We start from the raw sequence: 17,777 nt of genomic DNA, 5'->3' as shown, positions 1-17,777 counted from the left end.
AAATTTGTAATATACCGATATTGTTTTAATCAATTATATTCTAATAATTTTAATGATAACTCAGCCCAGAAAAATTTTTTAATACATAACAATTCATGATAACAAAAATACTTTTATTTATAAAATTGTTGTTGTAAAGACATAGGATGAGCAATAAGAGACTCAAGCATGAGATATGCTTTTATATATAGGATAAAATTCTATGGGGAATTCAAGGAGGACATTTCTGAAAAATTTATTCATGTATTTTTGAATTTATGATAGAGTAAATCAAATCACTAATATTAAATTCCATTAGGTACATTTGAAAGGATGTGATAACAGTTTAAACTATCATTATTTACAGTAAATAAAAAGTATGTTTAAAAATTTTTTATTATGATGAAAAATTGTAGGTGTCAGCTTAATATCCACTTCATGTCCACTGTATGTAAGGGAGAGAGCATGGTTTTTCAAAATTCTTTTGAGGGTACTTGAGCAAAAAACTTGAAGGCCAACCACTGTAATATAAAATAAATAACATGTAGCACAGAGAAGCCTTCAATGTAAGTCTGGGCATATTTAAAGGCCTAATACAAAGATTCTCAACTTGCAATCTCAAGGTTTGAAAAACATTCCACAACTATGGAAAATTTTGTGTTTATGGGCATGCGTACATTTTTTCTGGGCAAAGAATACAGTTCCAATAGAGGTCCAAACCCAAAAAAGATTAAAAAGCCCTATGCAAAGTGTATAAGGGGTAAAAGTGCATAAGGCTTTTTGACTTTGCTGTTTTTGTAGTAGTTTCATTTGTAACTCTTCATATGGTGTGTAAAATTGCTTCCAACATAAACTTTTTGGTTTAGTTCTACATGTATATAAAATCATATATAGTAGTTATAAAAAATCATGAAATATGCACAGTCCTCCTTTCTTTATCACTGACTTGGAACCTATCATAGGACAGTCTTTCAATTTTATCCCTTGCTGATTCAAAGGCCTTCCCTTTTTCTTAAATTTAATGAGGAAAGTTGCAGATGCTTCATCTACAGAAAAATGCTGGATGGAATTATGAAAAACAGTTTTTAAAAGGATAGACATCATCTGCCCCTGACAACTCTGTTGTGTGGCATCTAATTTAACATCTAATGCTCAGTTATCTAGTAATAGAATGACATAATATTCAGGCTTAGAATTAAGAAAATTACATTTGGAAATTACTGACAACTCAGTAGTTTTAAAGCTTTGGATTTTATAGTATTACACACACACACACACACACACACACACACAGAGAGAGCAGATGAATGAAGATGTCAAAGTCAAGCCTAACAGAGGACTCTGGTAATCCAGCCCTTGGTGTATAACCTTCAAACACCAATAAACAAGATTATCTGGATTTAACATGTGACCTTTCTCATTCTGACTGGTAGGTCCAGATGTTTTCTCATTCAGTTGCCTGGTTGAAATCTGCTTTTTAACTGACTGAAGTTGGATCTAGATTTGAGGTTGCAGGAATGACAGTCTTGAAAACTATATTTTGCAGTGGGTGATGCTGTCTAAACAGTAACATATGGAGATGCATGGTTTAATAATTAAAAATAATTTGTGACCTTACCGTTAATAGATTTGCTAATTATGTCAACTGAATAAGTAAAAATGGAATTGTGGTAGGTATTTCACTATATTTATTAGTCAGTTTGGTGGCATTAAAAACATTGACAAGATTTGTTAGAACCAGCATTTTCTGCACCTGTGACTACAGAGACAGAAACCCCAGTCATGCCTTTGTTACCCTTTGTTACACTCAAGGAAGCTCATTGCAGCCTTAGAGAAAATAGGAAAGGCTCTTTATCAGCTTCTCTTAAATCAGTCTAGGCTTGTCGCCGTAGTTCTCATCCACAAAATTTGGACACATATGTTGTACCTTTATTACCTTTCCTCATTGCTTAGAGCCCAGAACTATTTCGGGCATTCTTATATAAACTGTTCCTTCCTCACTATCATCTTGATTTTCCAGTTCTAGTGCTTCAAAGTGTACTAGTTCTCTCTCTGAGATTACATAAAAGAGATAATTCTTTGTGTTTTTTTCTTATGGGAGAACTAAACTCTTATATCCCCAAATAAACCCTCAGAGAGCTTCCCCATGTGTTTTATACCACTCCTGACTTGTAAGTCAGGGATAGTGCTTTTTAATTAATTAATAATCATAGCCTAGTAAATCATACTACATTATTAACAGAATGAAAGTGAGACAAAAGCACATAAAAACATGAAAGCACAAAACATGACAAAAAGTAATACAGTTAGAAAATCTGGATCTTTATGGATTTAAGCACAATTTAGCAAAACTCAGTAGTTACTTAGGTATTCTCTGAAGTTGATACTGAAACAATTAAGTGTGCTGTATATCAACTATACTTAAATAAAAATAAATAAATAATAAGATAATTAAGTATGGGAGATGTCTTATGAGGCCAGTTTTTACAGTTGATTGGTTTAGCCTCCATTCCTATGGCCATGGAGCAGATGCACCTTGTGTATTTTAACACAACACTTATTAATTACTTTGAAAAAGACATGACATTAGTTGCACAGGATCAAAAGGAGTTAAAGATACTCCTATGAGGATTTGTCATATGGGATTAGCTGTAACTCAAAAGCTACCCTTGTCATAATGCTTCTTGTAGTTGGTGGATAAGTAAGCTAAAATCTCCCCTCTTGAGAGAGTCAGTATCTGTGCAGCTAGCTATCAGTTGTTGGTTTGTTTGTTTTCACCTTTATAGAGTTCTGTTTTTTAAAAAACAGCTTTAGTGTGGTTATAATTTACATACATTTAAAGGTTTGATTCAATGATTTTTAGTAATTTTACAGAGTTGTGCCAAGAGCACCATGTTTTAGATAATTTCTACCACCCTAAAAAAATATCTTGTACCTGCTTTCAGACAATCCCCATTCTTACCCCCAGCCCCAGGCAACCACTAATCTGATTTCTATCTCTAAAGATTTACCATTTCTTGACATCTCACATAAAAGGAATAACATAATATATAGTCTTTTGCTTCTGGCTTCTTTCATTTAACATAATGTGTTTTTTTAAGTTTATCCATTTGATTGACTATATCAGTAATTTGTTCCTCTTTATTTCTGAATAGTATTCTACTTCATTGATAAAGTACATTTTGTTTATTGATTCACCAGTTGATCAACATACCATGTCCATTTTTTGGCTCTTATGGATTATCCTGCTGTGAACATTTGTGTGTAAGTGTTTGTGTGGACATATGTTTCATTTTTTTTGAGTAGACACCTAGGATTGGAATTGCTGGGTTTTACAGTAAATTTAACTTTATAAGAGACTATCTATATTATTTGTTAATTGCTTATAACAAATTATCCCAAACCTTAGTAGCTAAAAATTATATAAATTTATTATCTCAGGAGTACAGTCATGGCTTACCGGGTCCTCTGTTTCAGAATTTCTCACAGGGCTGCAGTTAAGGTACTGACCTAGACTGTGGTTTCATCTGAAGGCTTGACTAGGGAAGAATCAACTTCTTTACTGATTCATGTGATTATCAGGATCAGTTCCTTGAAGATTGTTGGACTGAGGGCCTCATTTCCTCACTACAAGTTGGCCAGAAACTAACTGCCTTCAGTTCCTTATCATGTGGGCTCTTTAGCTGACTTCATCAGAGAGAGAAAATGAGAAAAAAAGATGGAAGTCACAGTCTTTTATAATCTTATAACAAAAGTGATTCCCCATTTTACCATGTTCTATTAACTAGAAGCAGGTCACGTAGGTCCAACTCACATTCAAGGGAAGAAGATTACACAAGGGTATGAATAGTAGGAATCAGGGATTATTGGGAACCATTTTAGAAAGCTGCCTACTATACTGCCAAACATTTTTCCAAACAGCTGCACTATTTCACATTCCCACCAGCAACATATTAGAGTTGTTTTCTCCACATACTCACCAATACACATTATTATCTGTCTTTTTGATGATGGCCCTTCTAGAGGACATGAAGTGGTATCTCATTATGATTTCAATTCGCATTTCTCTAATAACTAACTATGTTGAACATCTTTTCATTTGCCTATTATTCATTCATGTAACTTCTTTGGTGAAATGTCACTTCAAATCTTTTCCACACTTTTTAATTGGGTTATTTGTCTTATTGAGTTGTAAAATATTTTCACAGGAATCACACTTTTGGTATCACATCTAAGAAATCTTTGCCTAACTCAAGGTCACAAAGATCTTATGTGTCAGCTACTATGCTAGGCCTTTATGTTCATTATTTTGCCTAATTTAATTACTGTAACAACCCTGTTTGGTATAAATATTGTCATCATTGCACAAATGAGAAGATTCACAGAAATCAAGCGACTTGCCGAGATCAACACAGCGAATTGGTACAGCTTGAACCTAGATTCTGTCTTACTACAAAGCCATCATCTTTCATCAGAACTTTTTTTTTTGGTATCATTAATCTACAATTACATGAATAACATTATGTTTACTAGGCTCCCCCCTTCACCAAGTCCCCCCCACATACCCCTTCACCATCACTGTCCATCTGCATAGCAAGATGCTGTAAAATCACTACTTGTCTTCTCCATCAGAACTTTTTTTGAAAAAAGACATTCAAATCTATTTTCAGTGGGCAAAATAAGAATGAAATATCATATTGTCCCTTCCTTATAATTATCAGGACCCACTCTGGTGCTATTTGAAAGCTGTTAGTAGAAACCTCTCTATTCATAATTATTAGAATTTTCCTTTGAAATAGAAAGGGGCATGTACTCCAGTTTGTTGGTTAGAGTCCATCCTAGTTTTATTCTGCCAGGCAATATTCCATTCACAGTTTCTGGTGGAGCTAGGATGCATCTTTGCTTGCAGCCTTGAAGTGTGTTACTGGGCAGCTGTTAAACAGTTGTTATATTTTACCCCCAGGGACAAGCATGTTCCAGTGACAAGCTAGCTTATTCCCTTATGTGTTTTTAATGTTGTACATTCACCTAGGACAAGTCAGTGCTGAATTTCTTTCATGTTTCTTAGTGCTTTAATCCCATTGTTTGAAAACCAGAGAGAGGGGAGTAGAGGAAGCAGAGAGGAAGAAAAGTCCAAATAATATGTAGCAGATGGTAAATTTTATAATGTAAATAAGTAAATTTTATTCATGTAAATAAGTACATATTTTGTTTTAATTAATTGAATGTTAAAAAGAGCAAGAATTGTAAATCTTAATCCTTAGAGTCATTTCCCTCTTTTCCAAGAATCCTTTATACCCTTTGGGTCTGGTTGTTATATCTTAAGTTAGAAATACAATTTATTGTTTTCCTTACTGTAGCTTGATATGCTAGTTTTAGGCAAATTACAATCTGTGCAATTTTTTAAAATTTATCCAACCTTTGTACTTAAATATCAAAGTATCTCCTCACTTTGTACTTAAAGCAAAGAACAGAATAACTGTTCCCTCTTTCCTTCCCTCTGTTCATTGGGAAGCAGTTGCTGAACTATGTGCCAAGCACAGTGCTAAATGTTAAGGGTGCAAGTGGAATAATATATAGTCATTGACCTCAAGCAGCCACTCATCGATGGGAAAACAGGGAATACCATAGGAGGAGCAGATTTGGCAAGGAGGTAGAAAGGAGAGAAATAATGAGCTACATTGCAACTTGTTGAGTGTGAAACAAGTATAAGAAATTTAAGAAGTGATTGGAATTATCTGTTGGGCTCAGCAGAGAGGACGAGGCTGGAAATACAGATTTGGGAGTGAGTCATCAGCAGCAGAAAGTTGAATCAAATACATGAAATGAAGGCTCAAGAAACAGGCCTCTGGAGATCATTCACACCTAGGAGACAGAGAAAGAGGAGTAAACAGAGAAAGTAAATGAGTAAGTGAGGTAGGAGTAGAACCAGATGTGAATAGAACTCAGGGAAGAGGTTCAAGAAGCAGGACTTGTCAGGGGCATCCTGTTTCAAAGTGATAGAACAGGAGGGGCAGCAGCCAGACCACCGAAGGCAAAGAAGACAACGGGAGGACTGGTGGTTATCCTGTGGGGCTTGGTACTTTCTCTGATGTATCATGAGAAACTACATATTTCAGCTTTGCTTCAGAATGTTGTAGAAAAGTTAGAGAGTGGCAGAGCAAATTGACTTATTTCTTCCCTGCCTGGCCTTCTTATTATCGTTAAATTGGTTCAGGCTTTCCAAAGAATTCATTCATTCATTCAATACCTATAGAAAGAGAACCTTCTGTAAGGTTCTGGGGATGCAAATATTATTAAAACCTGGCCCCTGCTTTGGCAATACTCCTAGTCTACATGGGAAATAAACATGTTATCTGTCACATAACACAGCACATACTGTGTATACCAAGAACTTCTTACATCTTCTACATTTTCATTCCTTTTCTTACTTTTAGCCAATTTAATTGTACTTAAATGAATAATTTTTGAATTTTTCTAAGAATCATATTTTAATATGCTTTAAATATTTTATTGAATTGTGGTTTTAAAAAGAGTGACTATTCTATGCAAGGGAATTGTGAATGAAAGAAGGTTTTTTTCTTCTGGATTTATAAGTGAAATGTCTGCTGAGTGCATACTTTAGTCTCTCTCTAGGATGTTTAGGCAACATCTAACACCTCAGCCTCTTTAAACGTACTTTCACACATTATATTTCAATGGATAGTGGCTATTTCTCAAAAATATAAATATGAAATAATATGATACATAGGTTAAATCAATAGAAAAAGTTCATAGTTATAATGGACAGAAATGAAAAAATACTTTGTGTACTGCTTTGTCATTTAGAAGGAACTTTTACACACCATGTTCTTCTGTCCTCACAACTCTAGACAAGGAATCCACCTGGCCCCTTGATATCTGAAGAGCTCAGCCCAGCTGAGCTGCTGGAACCCAACTTACAACTGATCTGTAGTGTATCCCTGTTGTTAAAAGTAATAAATCTCCTCTTGTTCTACTGGGGAAGCAATAACTGCACTGAAATTATTAAGAAAAATTATTTTTATTATTATGGCAATGAATGAGCTATTTGATAGTCAGATAATAAGACAAAGATTAATGTCATTAGTAAAATTGAGGGTGGTTCCTTTGCAGGGGAAACTTTGTTCATGTTTTCATGCTAATGTCCTTGAATTTGAAGTGACATGATTTCCTAATTACAGTTTAGATTCTTTAAGGGCAGCATTAAAAGTCTGATAAGAATATATTTTAATGAGAACTTAAACTAAACCAAGTATTATCCAAACTACTATTTTTTATTTTGCTGCTATTGAGGTATTAATATTTTATCTCTTATTAGTCTGATTCATCTTTTCCAGATTTTTCCCTAATTTTAAAATAGATGTTTTACAAATTACTAGAATTCTATCATTTTAAATTTTAAAAGAAGAGAAAAATGAAAACGTAATGGATCTTATAAATTAATGACTAAAAGTTTTATTTTCATGGAAGCTTTATAATTTTACTGGTTAGCAACTATTAGAACTTCTTATTCTTTAGTTCTCAAAATATCCTTGGCTTTTTCTCCCTCCTCACTTCATAAATAAAAATGTAAATTAGAAAATGAAAATGACCCATAATTTCAGATTTTTGTTCCTAATACAAAGAGGCTGTTGTGGGAAAGAGGCTGTTGTGGGAAAGGAATAGAGACATTAATTTTATAAGGAAAACTGTTTTAATCTGTTTCTGCTGTATTGGATGATAGTAAATTCTGTAGACAAAATACCTACAATACATATATCTCCCATTTTTCTCTTTAGTGCTTCAAGCATCTAAATCCTATTAACAGCTGTCAAAACCTGGTAAACTATTTAGATGCTTTCACAATTTGTTTAATTGGATAGTTAGGAAATGGCATGCTAGAAAAGCCCACACCCCCCTTTCTTTTAGCCTGGCTGAACATCTGTAGCATTAGGGCCTCATTATCTCTGAATTGGCATAGCAAATCAGTGGCATCATTAAAATGCCACATTAAGATGATTAAGCTTCTTTGTTATCCAGTTGACTTTTGCATGTGCTGAGGATTTCATGGTTATGACCCCTAATCCTTGTAAACCACTTAAACAACATCACCCTTTTGTGTCTTCCCTAACAGCCTCTCTCTCATTTTGCCCCTTCTCACAGTATCTCTGCCAAACTTGAGGCTGTTACTCTAAACTTTGTCTTGTCTTTCTTTGAGTTGGATTCAGAGAGCTCATAGTTCAAAGTGTAAATTCAGAGCCTCCTTTATACCCTGGGAAATTACTGCTAACATGCTATCCAAGACGCCCAAGTTGCCTGTTCTGTTTGCTATCTTTGATTGGTTCTTCTCTCCAACTGAGCATTTTATGTGCCTGTAAAAACAAACTGAGGCACAGTTGGCTGAGACTGCTATTGCCCCTGAAGGATTTAGATGTTGGATCCTTTCCAAGACCCATTGTTTTTGCAATGTCTCAGGTGAAACCAAAAATGTCTACTCTGGAGTGCAAGCCTTTTATGTGATAACCATCACCCCAGGAAACGAAACCATGTGCATCAGCCCCAGCGAGCCAAGGCTTTGTTCTCTTCAGCCTACAAAATTCTCTCTGGGGAGGGGTGTGTATTAGTGTGTGTCATCTTCCTCAGAGGCCTCCAGAACATAGACAAAGATGGGAGCAATTGTACCCCAGAGTAGCTCCTTTAAAAAGTTCAGTTTAATCTAATTTTCTACAGGCTAGATTCAATTTAGGCATCTTTTACCCCCTCTGGGAATGTTTAGCAATTATCTTTATAAGCAATTTGTGGTTTGGTGTGTTCTTTTCTCCACAAGTTCAATTATAAAAAATTTACTCAGGAAGCCTTTAACATTTTTGATTATGAAATATATCATATATTCAAAAAGGCAAATATAATTACATGTATGGTTTAAAGAATAATAACAAAATGAGCATCCATGGACCCACCAGCTGGCTTAAGAAATAAAATATTGCTCGTGCTTGTGAAGATTCTTGATACTCTTTTAAGTGGCAATTTAAGTTGTGTCTAAGAAACCTGATACATATTACAAGACACTGAAATTGACAAAACTTAAATGAGAAAGTATTCACATTGTAAGAGGTTTAGTCACTTTACAAAAGACTTCAGAATACTGTGGGGCAGTTCCTCAAGTCTATTCAAGTATTTCTTCCCAGACCTTTAAAATTTTCTGCCTTTATTAACAGCTTACATGTTGCTAGTCACCAACAACTGAACAATCAATGAAAAATGAAGAGAAACATCTCTGAATATATAGTGTAAATCAGTGGAACAATCCTACTGGTTTTACGTGTAACATTTTACAAACATATCAACTGTATTAAGGTGAATTTTTTGGTGAATTAATGATATCATGTTAAATATAAAGTAGAATGAGAGAGCAGGAGAACTTTTTTTCTAGCTTAGAGTGTAAAGAAAGACTGCATGGAAGAAATGGTATTTAAACAGCATCTGGAAGTTTAAATAGAACATGATGTGGAAGGAGGGCATTTTAGGTGTGGGAAAGACTGAAGAAGAGGTTGGAAAGCTACCATCAGTCAGGTTGCTACTGTGCTTCCCAAACTTTAAGATGTGTAAGGATCCTTGAGAATTGTGCTAAAATGCAAATTCTGATCCAGTAGGTCTGGGGTGCAGCCTGAAAGTCTGCATTTCTAACAAGCTCTCAGGGGATGCTGGAACTGCTAATCCAAGGACCTCAGTTTGGGTAGCAAGGTTCTAGTCTAGAGAGAAAAATGATTCAAGGACACTAACGAGAAATCAGATGATCAGGTAGGCTCAGAGCAGATTCTAGACAGGCCCTCCAATGTCTCATCTCAATAAGGAGTTTGAACAACTGTGAACAAAATGAAATCATTTTCTGAACAAGGGTTTTAGTACTAAAGAATGATTAATCTGGCAATAATATATAGTATAAAACATAGATCACATACACTGTGGGCCAGTTAGGAGGCTAAAGCAGTGGTATATTGATGTACTGAGTATTCATTGTGTATGTACTTTATGCAGAGCACTATGTCAAACTCTAGAGCAGTAGTTCTCAAACTCCATTGTGCATAATATTTACCTAGAGAACATATTTTTAAATGCATATTTCCAGTCCCCACACCCAGATTAGTAGATCTATGGTGAGACCCCCAAAATGTCTATTTTAAAACCATGCAAGCTCTGGTCTTACAGATACAGGCTAAGCAGTGTCATAGGGGATACTGAATTAAAATAAGTAAGTAAGTAAGTAAACAACAAACAAATAATGTAGCTTCTCACCTCAGACAGCTTACATGTCCATATAGGAGATGAGATGAGTTTTAAGTAACTCAAACATAAGGAATAGATTATTTTTCATTTTAGGGGATCAGGGAAGGCATAATGGGGGGAAAGGGCATATTCATTTGGCCTTAAAAGATGTGTAGAATTTGGACCTGTAGCAATGTTGAGGGAAGACCTTCTAGGCCATGGAAATAATAAAAGCAAGAATACTTAGAAGTTCTTCAGTTCAGTTAAAGATATCTAATTATTCAAAATCAGTATTACAAAGATAGATTGAGGCCAGATACTGAAAGTCCTCTTAATTTTTTGTTTCTGAGTTTGGACTTTATTTTATCTAATTATTCAAAATCAGTATTACAAAGATAGATTGAGGCCAGATACTGAAAGTCCTCTTAATTTTTTGTTTCTGAGTTTGGACTTTATTTTGTTGGCAGTAAAGAATATTGAAGAATTTTGACAGGGCCACTATATGACCAAAGCTACAGTTTAGGAAGAATAATCTGGTGGTAGTATACACCAGTGGTAGTGAGCTGGAAAGGAGAGAGAGAGGAGGCAGGGAGAACGATGTGGCGGCTACCACGATAGATACTGGGCAGAGTAAGCAGGGTCTGAGGTTTAGGATAATGAGTATACAAAACAATGGAGAGGAGGAGCAGATTGGAGAGAGGGCACAAAAATAGAACCAATGGGTAACTGAATGTGGGGCACAAACAAGAGGAAAAAAAGATGACTGTGAAGATTCTAGCCTTAGTAACTGGAAAGATACCCAGAAGACCTTTGGAGATGAAAGAGTGAAGGAGAGGAGAGAGATTATACCTGGAGATATATATTTGAGGATTAATATAAAATGCTAGTTGAAGCCCTTAATAGTAGGTGAATTGCCATAAGGTGTAGAGGGAAGAAAAAAAGAGTGTTAAGGACAATATTTGGAGGCAAAGGGTGGAAAAGGAGCTAGAAAAAAGCAATCAGGAAGGTAAGGAAAGAAGGTACAGTTACACTGAAGAAATAGGAGTGTAAAAGAACAAGGAATGGTGGTTAATAGCGTCAAGGGCTACGGAGAAGTTGGGGAGAATGGCACACAAAAAGGCATTGGATTTATGAATCAGGAGATTACTGATTCTCTTCAGGGGAGCAGTTTGGTGAAGCCAGATTACAGGGAATTTTACATCAGTTTAAAGGATGTAGAGGCAGTAAGCATAGATTACTTTTGTAGTAAATCTACCTAGAAAAGAATGTTGAGAGAGGATGAGTCTAGCCATGCTGAAATGAGAGGCTTATCTAAATTGGAAAGGGAAAGGAGAAGAGAGCCTGAAGACAGAGCCTGAAGACATAGAATGTACAGGTTTTGAAGACTGGGTTGATGGGGAGATTGAAAGGAAAAGGATGACTCCATTTGTAAATACAAAGAAGTCATAAATTAGAAGCAAGTTGGACTTCAAAGATGACAAATTTGACTTTAAACATGTTTATTTATATTTTCAAGGGATACTGAATTAAATGCCCCCCTTTCCTCTGCTCCAATAAATCTTCCTCCCAAGGGATGGAATGAATCTCTTCATTAGAGCAGACTCATGTCTTTCCTGGTAGTTTTGGTGGGCTATATTTGGGGGCTGGGCATTAAACCCTATAATCTCTCAGGAATCCCATTTTCACCTTAGATACTAATGTATTCTAATATTCAGCTCTGCTTACCTTCACATGATAAACCATAATGAATTGTTTGTCTTCAGTAACTGTGCAGAGAGGCCATCCAGTTCTTTAATCTAAAACTGGTAAGACTCCAGAGGCAATCTAACAAACAATACCAAGAACTCTTTTTGGCCATGAAGTCCAAGGGACTTCCCTAACACCTTGTCCATGTGACTCTTATGTGTTCCATTAGGATCCTGGGTCTCAAATACTGTCTTCCTTGTTCTATAGCTAAGTCCTAAAGGATAAAAGCCAAGAGTTTATCCTGAGCCAGATCGGTGTAGTATTGAGTACTACTAGGTCAAACACATCAAAGCCAAAATCCTGAGGGAAAGAGCAACTCTCTTATGTCCTGTGTTTTCAGAAAGACCAACCAATTGATTCTACCAGTTTTTAATTGTCACTGACCACAGAATGGCCTGAGTCTGTTTATATTAACATCTTATAACCAAAATGAAAAGGATCCTTTTCTGCTGTCCCTTTCTATCTGCTGTTTTTGATTTTCAATCGCTGAAGTTTTCCGTTGAGGTTCTTTTAAACGCCTACATGCAAACTGAAGAGCACTCAAGCTTTGGTGGGATATCACCCACAGCTGGAGTGATGAAGGAAGGGAGGCGGGTACAGCCTCAGGTGCATCCTTCTCTCAAAAAAAAAAAAATTAAAAAAAAACAAGAACCACTTAAGCAAACATTCCATCTGAAAACAGGCAAGACTTGTCCAGAGAAAGAAGGGAATGAGCCTCTTCTCATGTAGGAAACAGATATTAATTCACATATAACCCAAATGCAAAAGTCATGTAGGAAACAGATATTAATTCACATATAACCCAAATGCATACGACAGGCAAATTTGAAACATGTTGTACTTGTCCTCTAGCCCTGCATCTCTTCTAATCAAAGAGTGAAAGGTTGTGAACCATGAACCGTGGTGAGAAGCAGTGGAACAGTGTTCAGCAATGGCTCCTCTGTTGGTGGTTAGGCCCTGTCTTGCTCTGCTAAGCAAGCACAGTTAATACAGATGAAAGGTAACCTTGATAGAAGTGAAAATTGAAACTTGAGTTGAAGGTAGCAAGTCAGGCACAGCTGCAGTTGTACTTCCTCCTATGTGGCAAAAGGAGCTGCACTTACCGGTGTTTTTTGGAAGGATGTAGTTTTTAAAATATCTTTTCTTCAGAGTATTTTAGCTTTTAAAGTCTATGCCATTGATGGCAGAGTGTGGAATATGTTAGTAAGAATCCACTTAGACTTTATATGTCTAAGGTGTGCTGTCAAATCCACATTCAGCATTCTAATCACACATCTGCTATTAACTGGCTCTGTGACCTTGGACAAATCACTGAAAACATCTCTGTTTCCGGATTTCCTTTTCTGCAAAACAGGAGGGGTGGATTAGATGATCTCTAAATTTCCTTCCAACCCTAAAATTCCATTGATTTATGATTCCTCATGGGTAAATACAACTTCTGATTTCTAAGAACAAATATTTGAAAAAGTAAGCATTTATGCAACATATTTTATATATGAAAAATCCCTTACAAGTATTTATTATTATTACATCAGGCAAATACTTAGGTTTTGTTAGTATTTGGTGCATTAATTTGCCTTCTTCACGTCTTGTGTTTTGCAGCCAAAGAGTGCTGCAACTCTTTTTAATATAGTACCTGCTCAGCCCCTCCTCTCCTGTCCAGTCCTGTAACTCTAAGATCTTGAGTTTAGCCCTTCTAACTTGGGTATAGGTGCACTTCCCCTTGCTCAGGTTGAGTTCCACTTACCTGTGTCAATGAAAGTGACTCCTTAGAAGGTTATGTTAAAGCATTACTTCTCCTTTTATCTTTCTCAACAGTATTTCACTAGTACTGCCAGCTTCCTCTGTGTTCAGTGTTGTGTCTTTATCAGTTCCAAGATAGATAAGACTCATTTTTAGCAGTTCATGTACATGGAAGGGGAAGAGGCAAAGCACAGCTTAAAATTAAAGATATATATGTATTAACTGTTCAACTTTCAGGCTTAATGGCTTAAATTGAATGCATTTGAAGGATTATAACAGTATTGACTTCTTGAAACCAAAGACCACACATCTTGCTTTTTAACTGCAACCACCAAAAACGTATTAGATCTGAGAATCTTTCTTCTCCCCCAGTACTGGAGAAGAGTTGCTCAAAATGTTTTCTTCATGGTGGCTTTGAGCAGTCATAGCTAAAACCTATTATCTCTAATTTTCTATATGGTCTAAAACACTGCCATCTACATGTGTGTGTGTGTGTGTGTGTGTGTGTGTGTGTGTGTGTGTGTGTGTGTGTGTGTTTCCCTGACTGTAGTTCTGAATTCAAATAATGAGTGATCGTTCTAATTGTGCTTTCGTGTTTTTTAGAAGTACAATATTATGTTAGCTTCATTTGGTATATAATTGCTGGTTGTGGGTCTCTGCTCTTTGAGCTATTTTGATGGCTGGCTCCAAATACAGTCATTGTTCATTTCTTGCATTTTCCTCCCTGCAGATGATTCAATGAAAGTGAAAGATGAATACAATGAAAGGGATGAGAATGTTTTAAAGCCAGAGCCTATGGAAAATGCAGAAGAGCCTGAAATTCCTTACAGCTATCCAAGAGACTATAATGAATATGAAAACATTAAGTTGGAGAGACATGTTGTCTCATACGAGAGTAGCAGGCCAGCCAGTGGCAAGATGAACTGTGATGTGTGTGGATTATCCTGCATTAGCTTCAATGTCTTAATGGTTCATAAGCGGAGCCATACTGGTAAATAGTCTCCTTTATCCATTCTTCTGAAAACTGTCCTAATGCAGCTATGTGAGAAATGAGGCGGTGGAATTTGGGATGACTTCTGATCACTTTCTTGATTTTTGCTATAATTCTGATGTATCTTTCCCTCTCTGCATTTCCATTTACTCATTGATTTTTATTCATGTTTTGCTATGCACTTGGCAAACATATTGCAAATTCTATGAATAAAAAAAACTGTATAGAGCAGTGTTCTAGGTCAGCCAAATATCTTTTCTTCTGCTAATAAAGAGGAGTTGAATGCATCTTTCATATGTTTTTGCATAACTTTTTTAAAAAGCAGATCTCCTTACTGGGTTGGGTCCAAAGTTGGCAGACGAAAGGTTATAGATTTTATTAGCAATTAAAAAAAAATTCATTTTCAGACAATAAACAGTCTATAGAAATGCCAATAAACACAACAGTCCTACTGAGCCCAATAGATTCCATCTGATATCTGATATGAAAACTAAAAAGAAGCATTTCTGGCCCTTGATACTTTTTTAGGACTTGAGTCCATGACTCATTTTTCAGATTGAGATTATATTCAAAAGAAATGTTAAGTAATGTAAAAATTTATATCTACAAAGCACGTCTAAAGCTACTCGGCTTTTTTGCCCTGCTCCAAAACAAGATGATACCTAAAGGAGCCTTGCTAGTTGAAAGCCTTTTCTCTTCCAGAGGGAAGAGTCCATGAAGTATGTCTTATGCTTGCCTTGAAATACAGCTCTCAGCTGATCCCAATATGAACAGATACTGTCTAAAAGATGAGTTTTGCCATAGGCATCTAATCTGTGCATATGTTTTGGCTCTTGCCGTGATCAGAAATCTCCTTTTTGTCCTTTTTAAAGGTGAACGCCCATTCCAGTGTAATCAGTGTGGGGCATCTTTTACTCAGAAAGGTAACCTCCTCCGCCACATTAAACTGCACACAGGGGAAAAACCTTTTAAGTGTCACCTTTGCAATTACGCATGCCAGAGAAGAGATGCACTAACAGGTCATCTTAGGACACATTCTGGTAAGTGAGAGCAATGAGCATTCCATATTTAGTAAATGTGTGTTCCTCTGTGCCCATTGAGAAAACTAGAAAGAGTTAAGTACAGAGGTTTTAATCTGTCATTCCTTTTCTGAAGGGTTACAACAGCAGAGACCTCTAGGGCTAATTACACTTCCATTAAGGCATTAATTGCTCTCCGTCTGGCTCGATGGGGATGATCATCTCCTTACCATCCTTGCTCCCCTAGAGAACAACACAGACAGGAGGAGGCTACCCTAAAAACATGCCTCTTAATTTTTTGTGAAAAAATTACAGCCATCAGTATTTTCTTATGGTAAACTTTATTAAAAGATTATTTCCCTAAGTACTCAAATACTTTTCATTCAAAAGTCTGTACAAGCATATGATGTACAGTGTATAAATTATGTAAACCTGTAAACTCGGCATAAATCATTGTTAAGGGGCTACTTTTGGCCAATCTAAGCTAAATTGATGCATTTTTATTGAGATACAATTGACAATATAACATTGTATTAATTTTAGGTGTACATGGGTTAAAATTCTTAAACCCAACTTTCTTCTTGATCAACCTATTTATTTTTAATCTTTAAAAGATGAGCAGCACTAACAATTCATAAAATGCTATGTTCCGTCATGATGTTTTCACTTTCTTATTTTAACAAGCAAGATAATAAATTTTTTTCAGCTTTTAGAATTTCCCTCCTAGAAAAATAAAACTGAGTTTATTTTCAAATTTGGGAATCTCATGTTCTTGATGTTATCTGACAAACTTTAAATTGAAGGGGAAAAAAAATGGCTTGTTTTTATGTCAATTCACATACTACTTTGATAAAACTCAGCCCCAAACTCACAACTGGTCACAATTCAGAGACTAAGGATTAAAAAACCAGCCCCAACAAAACCCACCATGAGAGATCATAAGTGGCAAAAGAAGGGTTTCTTTTACAGTTCATTTTTCAGAGTAATGAATTAAGGCCGCATTTCATCCAAAAAATTAGAATAGTTATCTTCTGTTGCTTTTTTATAGTAAGATCCAACAATGGTAGTTATTTTTAAGATAGATTCCAGAGGACCCCAGTATTCAGAAACTTAACATTTTTAGCCCTAGCAAACCTAAATTTATTTTCATTTTGGATCCTGTAAGGATCTTTCAGTGCTTTAAATTCTGAAGGCTTTGCTTTAAACAGAGCAAGAGGATTAGAAAGTAAAAATCTCAGTCTCTAAAACTGACAAATTCATAGGGTACATTTTACCAACGAATGAGAAAGGCCAGTCCTGCACACAGAGCTGAAATTATTACTTACATGTTAAGCAATAAAGCATTTGGAGGAGTTGTAAGGATAAGGATGGGCTGAATTGTATGGATGAACTTTTGAAGAAACTTGCTTTATCTTAGAAATTAAGATGAAGTTATTTTTGAAACTCATTATTTCTGTTACTCAAAAATATCCTCAGTTAGTTAGCTCAGTTTTTATGATTTACCCCAGACTTTGCTATAGCCACTTGGCAAGAATAAACTAAATTTACCTAAGTGTGTCAATGCCCTAGAAAGGCCATCAGTTTCTTATGGAACGGCTAGCTCGCACAGCATTCTTTACATATAGCCAGATGGGTGTCCCAAAATAAGGGATCTCTTCCTATTCCATTCTTTTTTTTTTTTGACCTTTTTTATTAATATATTTTTTGTTAAATATCTTTGTTTTTTTTTTTTTCCTGCAAGACTTGGTGTTGGCGTTCCTATTCCATTCTTAAGCCACACTAACCTTGAAGAATAAAAAGACACACTCAATTTTTTTCCTAAAGAAACAAGATTGTCTCTGGAGCCAAAACACTATGCTGAATGATAATCCTTTCATTTGTGAGAGGAGACGATCCTTTCAAAGACTAACATGATAATCAATTGTACACCATAACCTTATTTCATTTTACTAAACCTAAATGTAAGTGCAGAATATCCAGATACTCTGGCTTCTCTTAGCAGCCTCATATCCTAATAGACAGTTTTCATACAG

The 17,777-nt window shown here is 35.7% G+C and overlaps 1 protein-coding gene across 3 annotated transcripts in view; it reads left to right on the top strand.

Annotated features, from left to right (window-relative positions):
• The window catches only part of IKZF3 (IKAROS family zinc finger 3), a 75,229-nt gene that overhangs the window by 31,755 nt on the left and 25,697 nt on the right, over window positions 1-17,777 (top strand). The window contains exons 4-5 of one of the 3 annotated variants that reach the window (XM_036930446.2): window positions 14,465-14,725; window positions 15,598-15,765. The exons of 1 other annotated variant lie outside the window; for it this stretch is intronic. In XM_036930446.2, coding sequence (XP_036786341.1) covers window positions 14,465-14,725; window positions 15,598-15,765 — 429 coding nt within the window. The remainder of the gene's footprint in view (window positions 1-14,464; window positions 14,726-15,597; window positions 15,766-17,777) is intronic. One more of the 3 variants, XM_036930448.2, reaches the window with a different exon arrangement.

The sequence above is a fragment of the Manis pentadactyla genome, chromosome 4 (assembly GCF_030020395.1).
Source record: "Manis pentadactyla isolate mManPen7 chromosome 4, mManPen7.hap1, whole genome shotgun sequence".
Lineage (NCBI taxonomy): Eukaryota > Metazoa > Chordata > Mammalia > Pholidota > Manidae > Manis > Manis pentadactyla.
The sequence above is the reverse complement of the archived record's forward strand: the minus strand, read 5'-3'. Positions and strand labels throughout refer to the sequence as shown.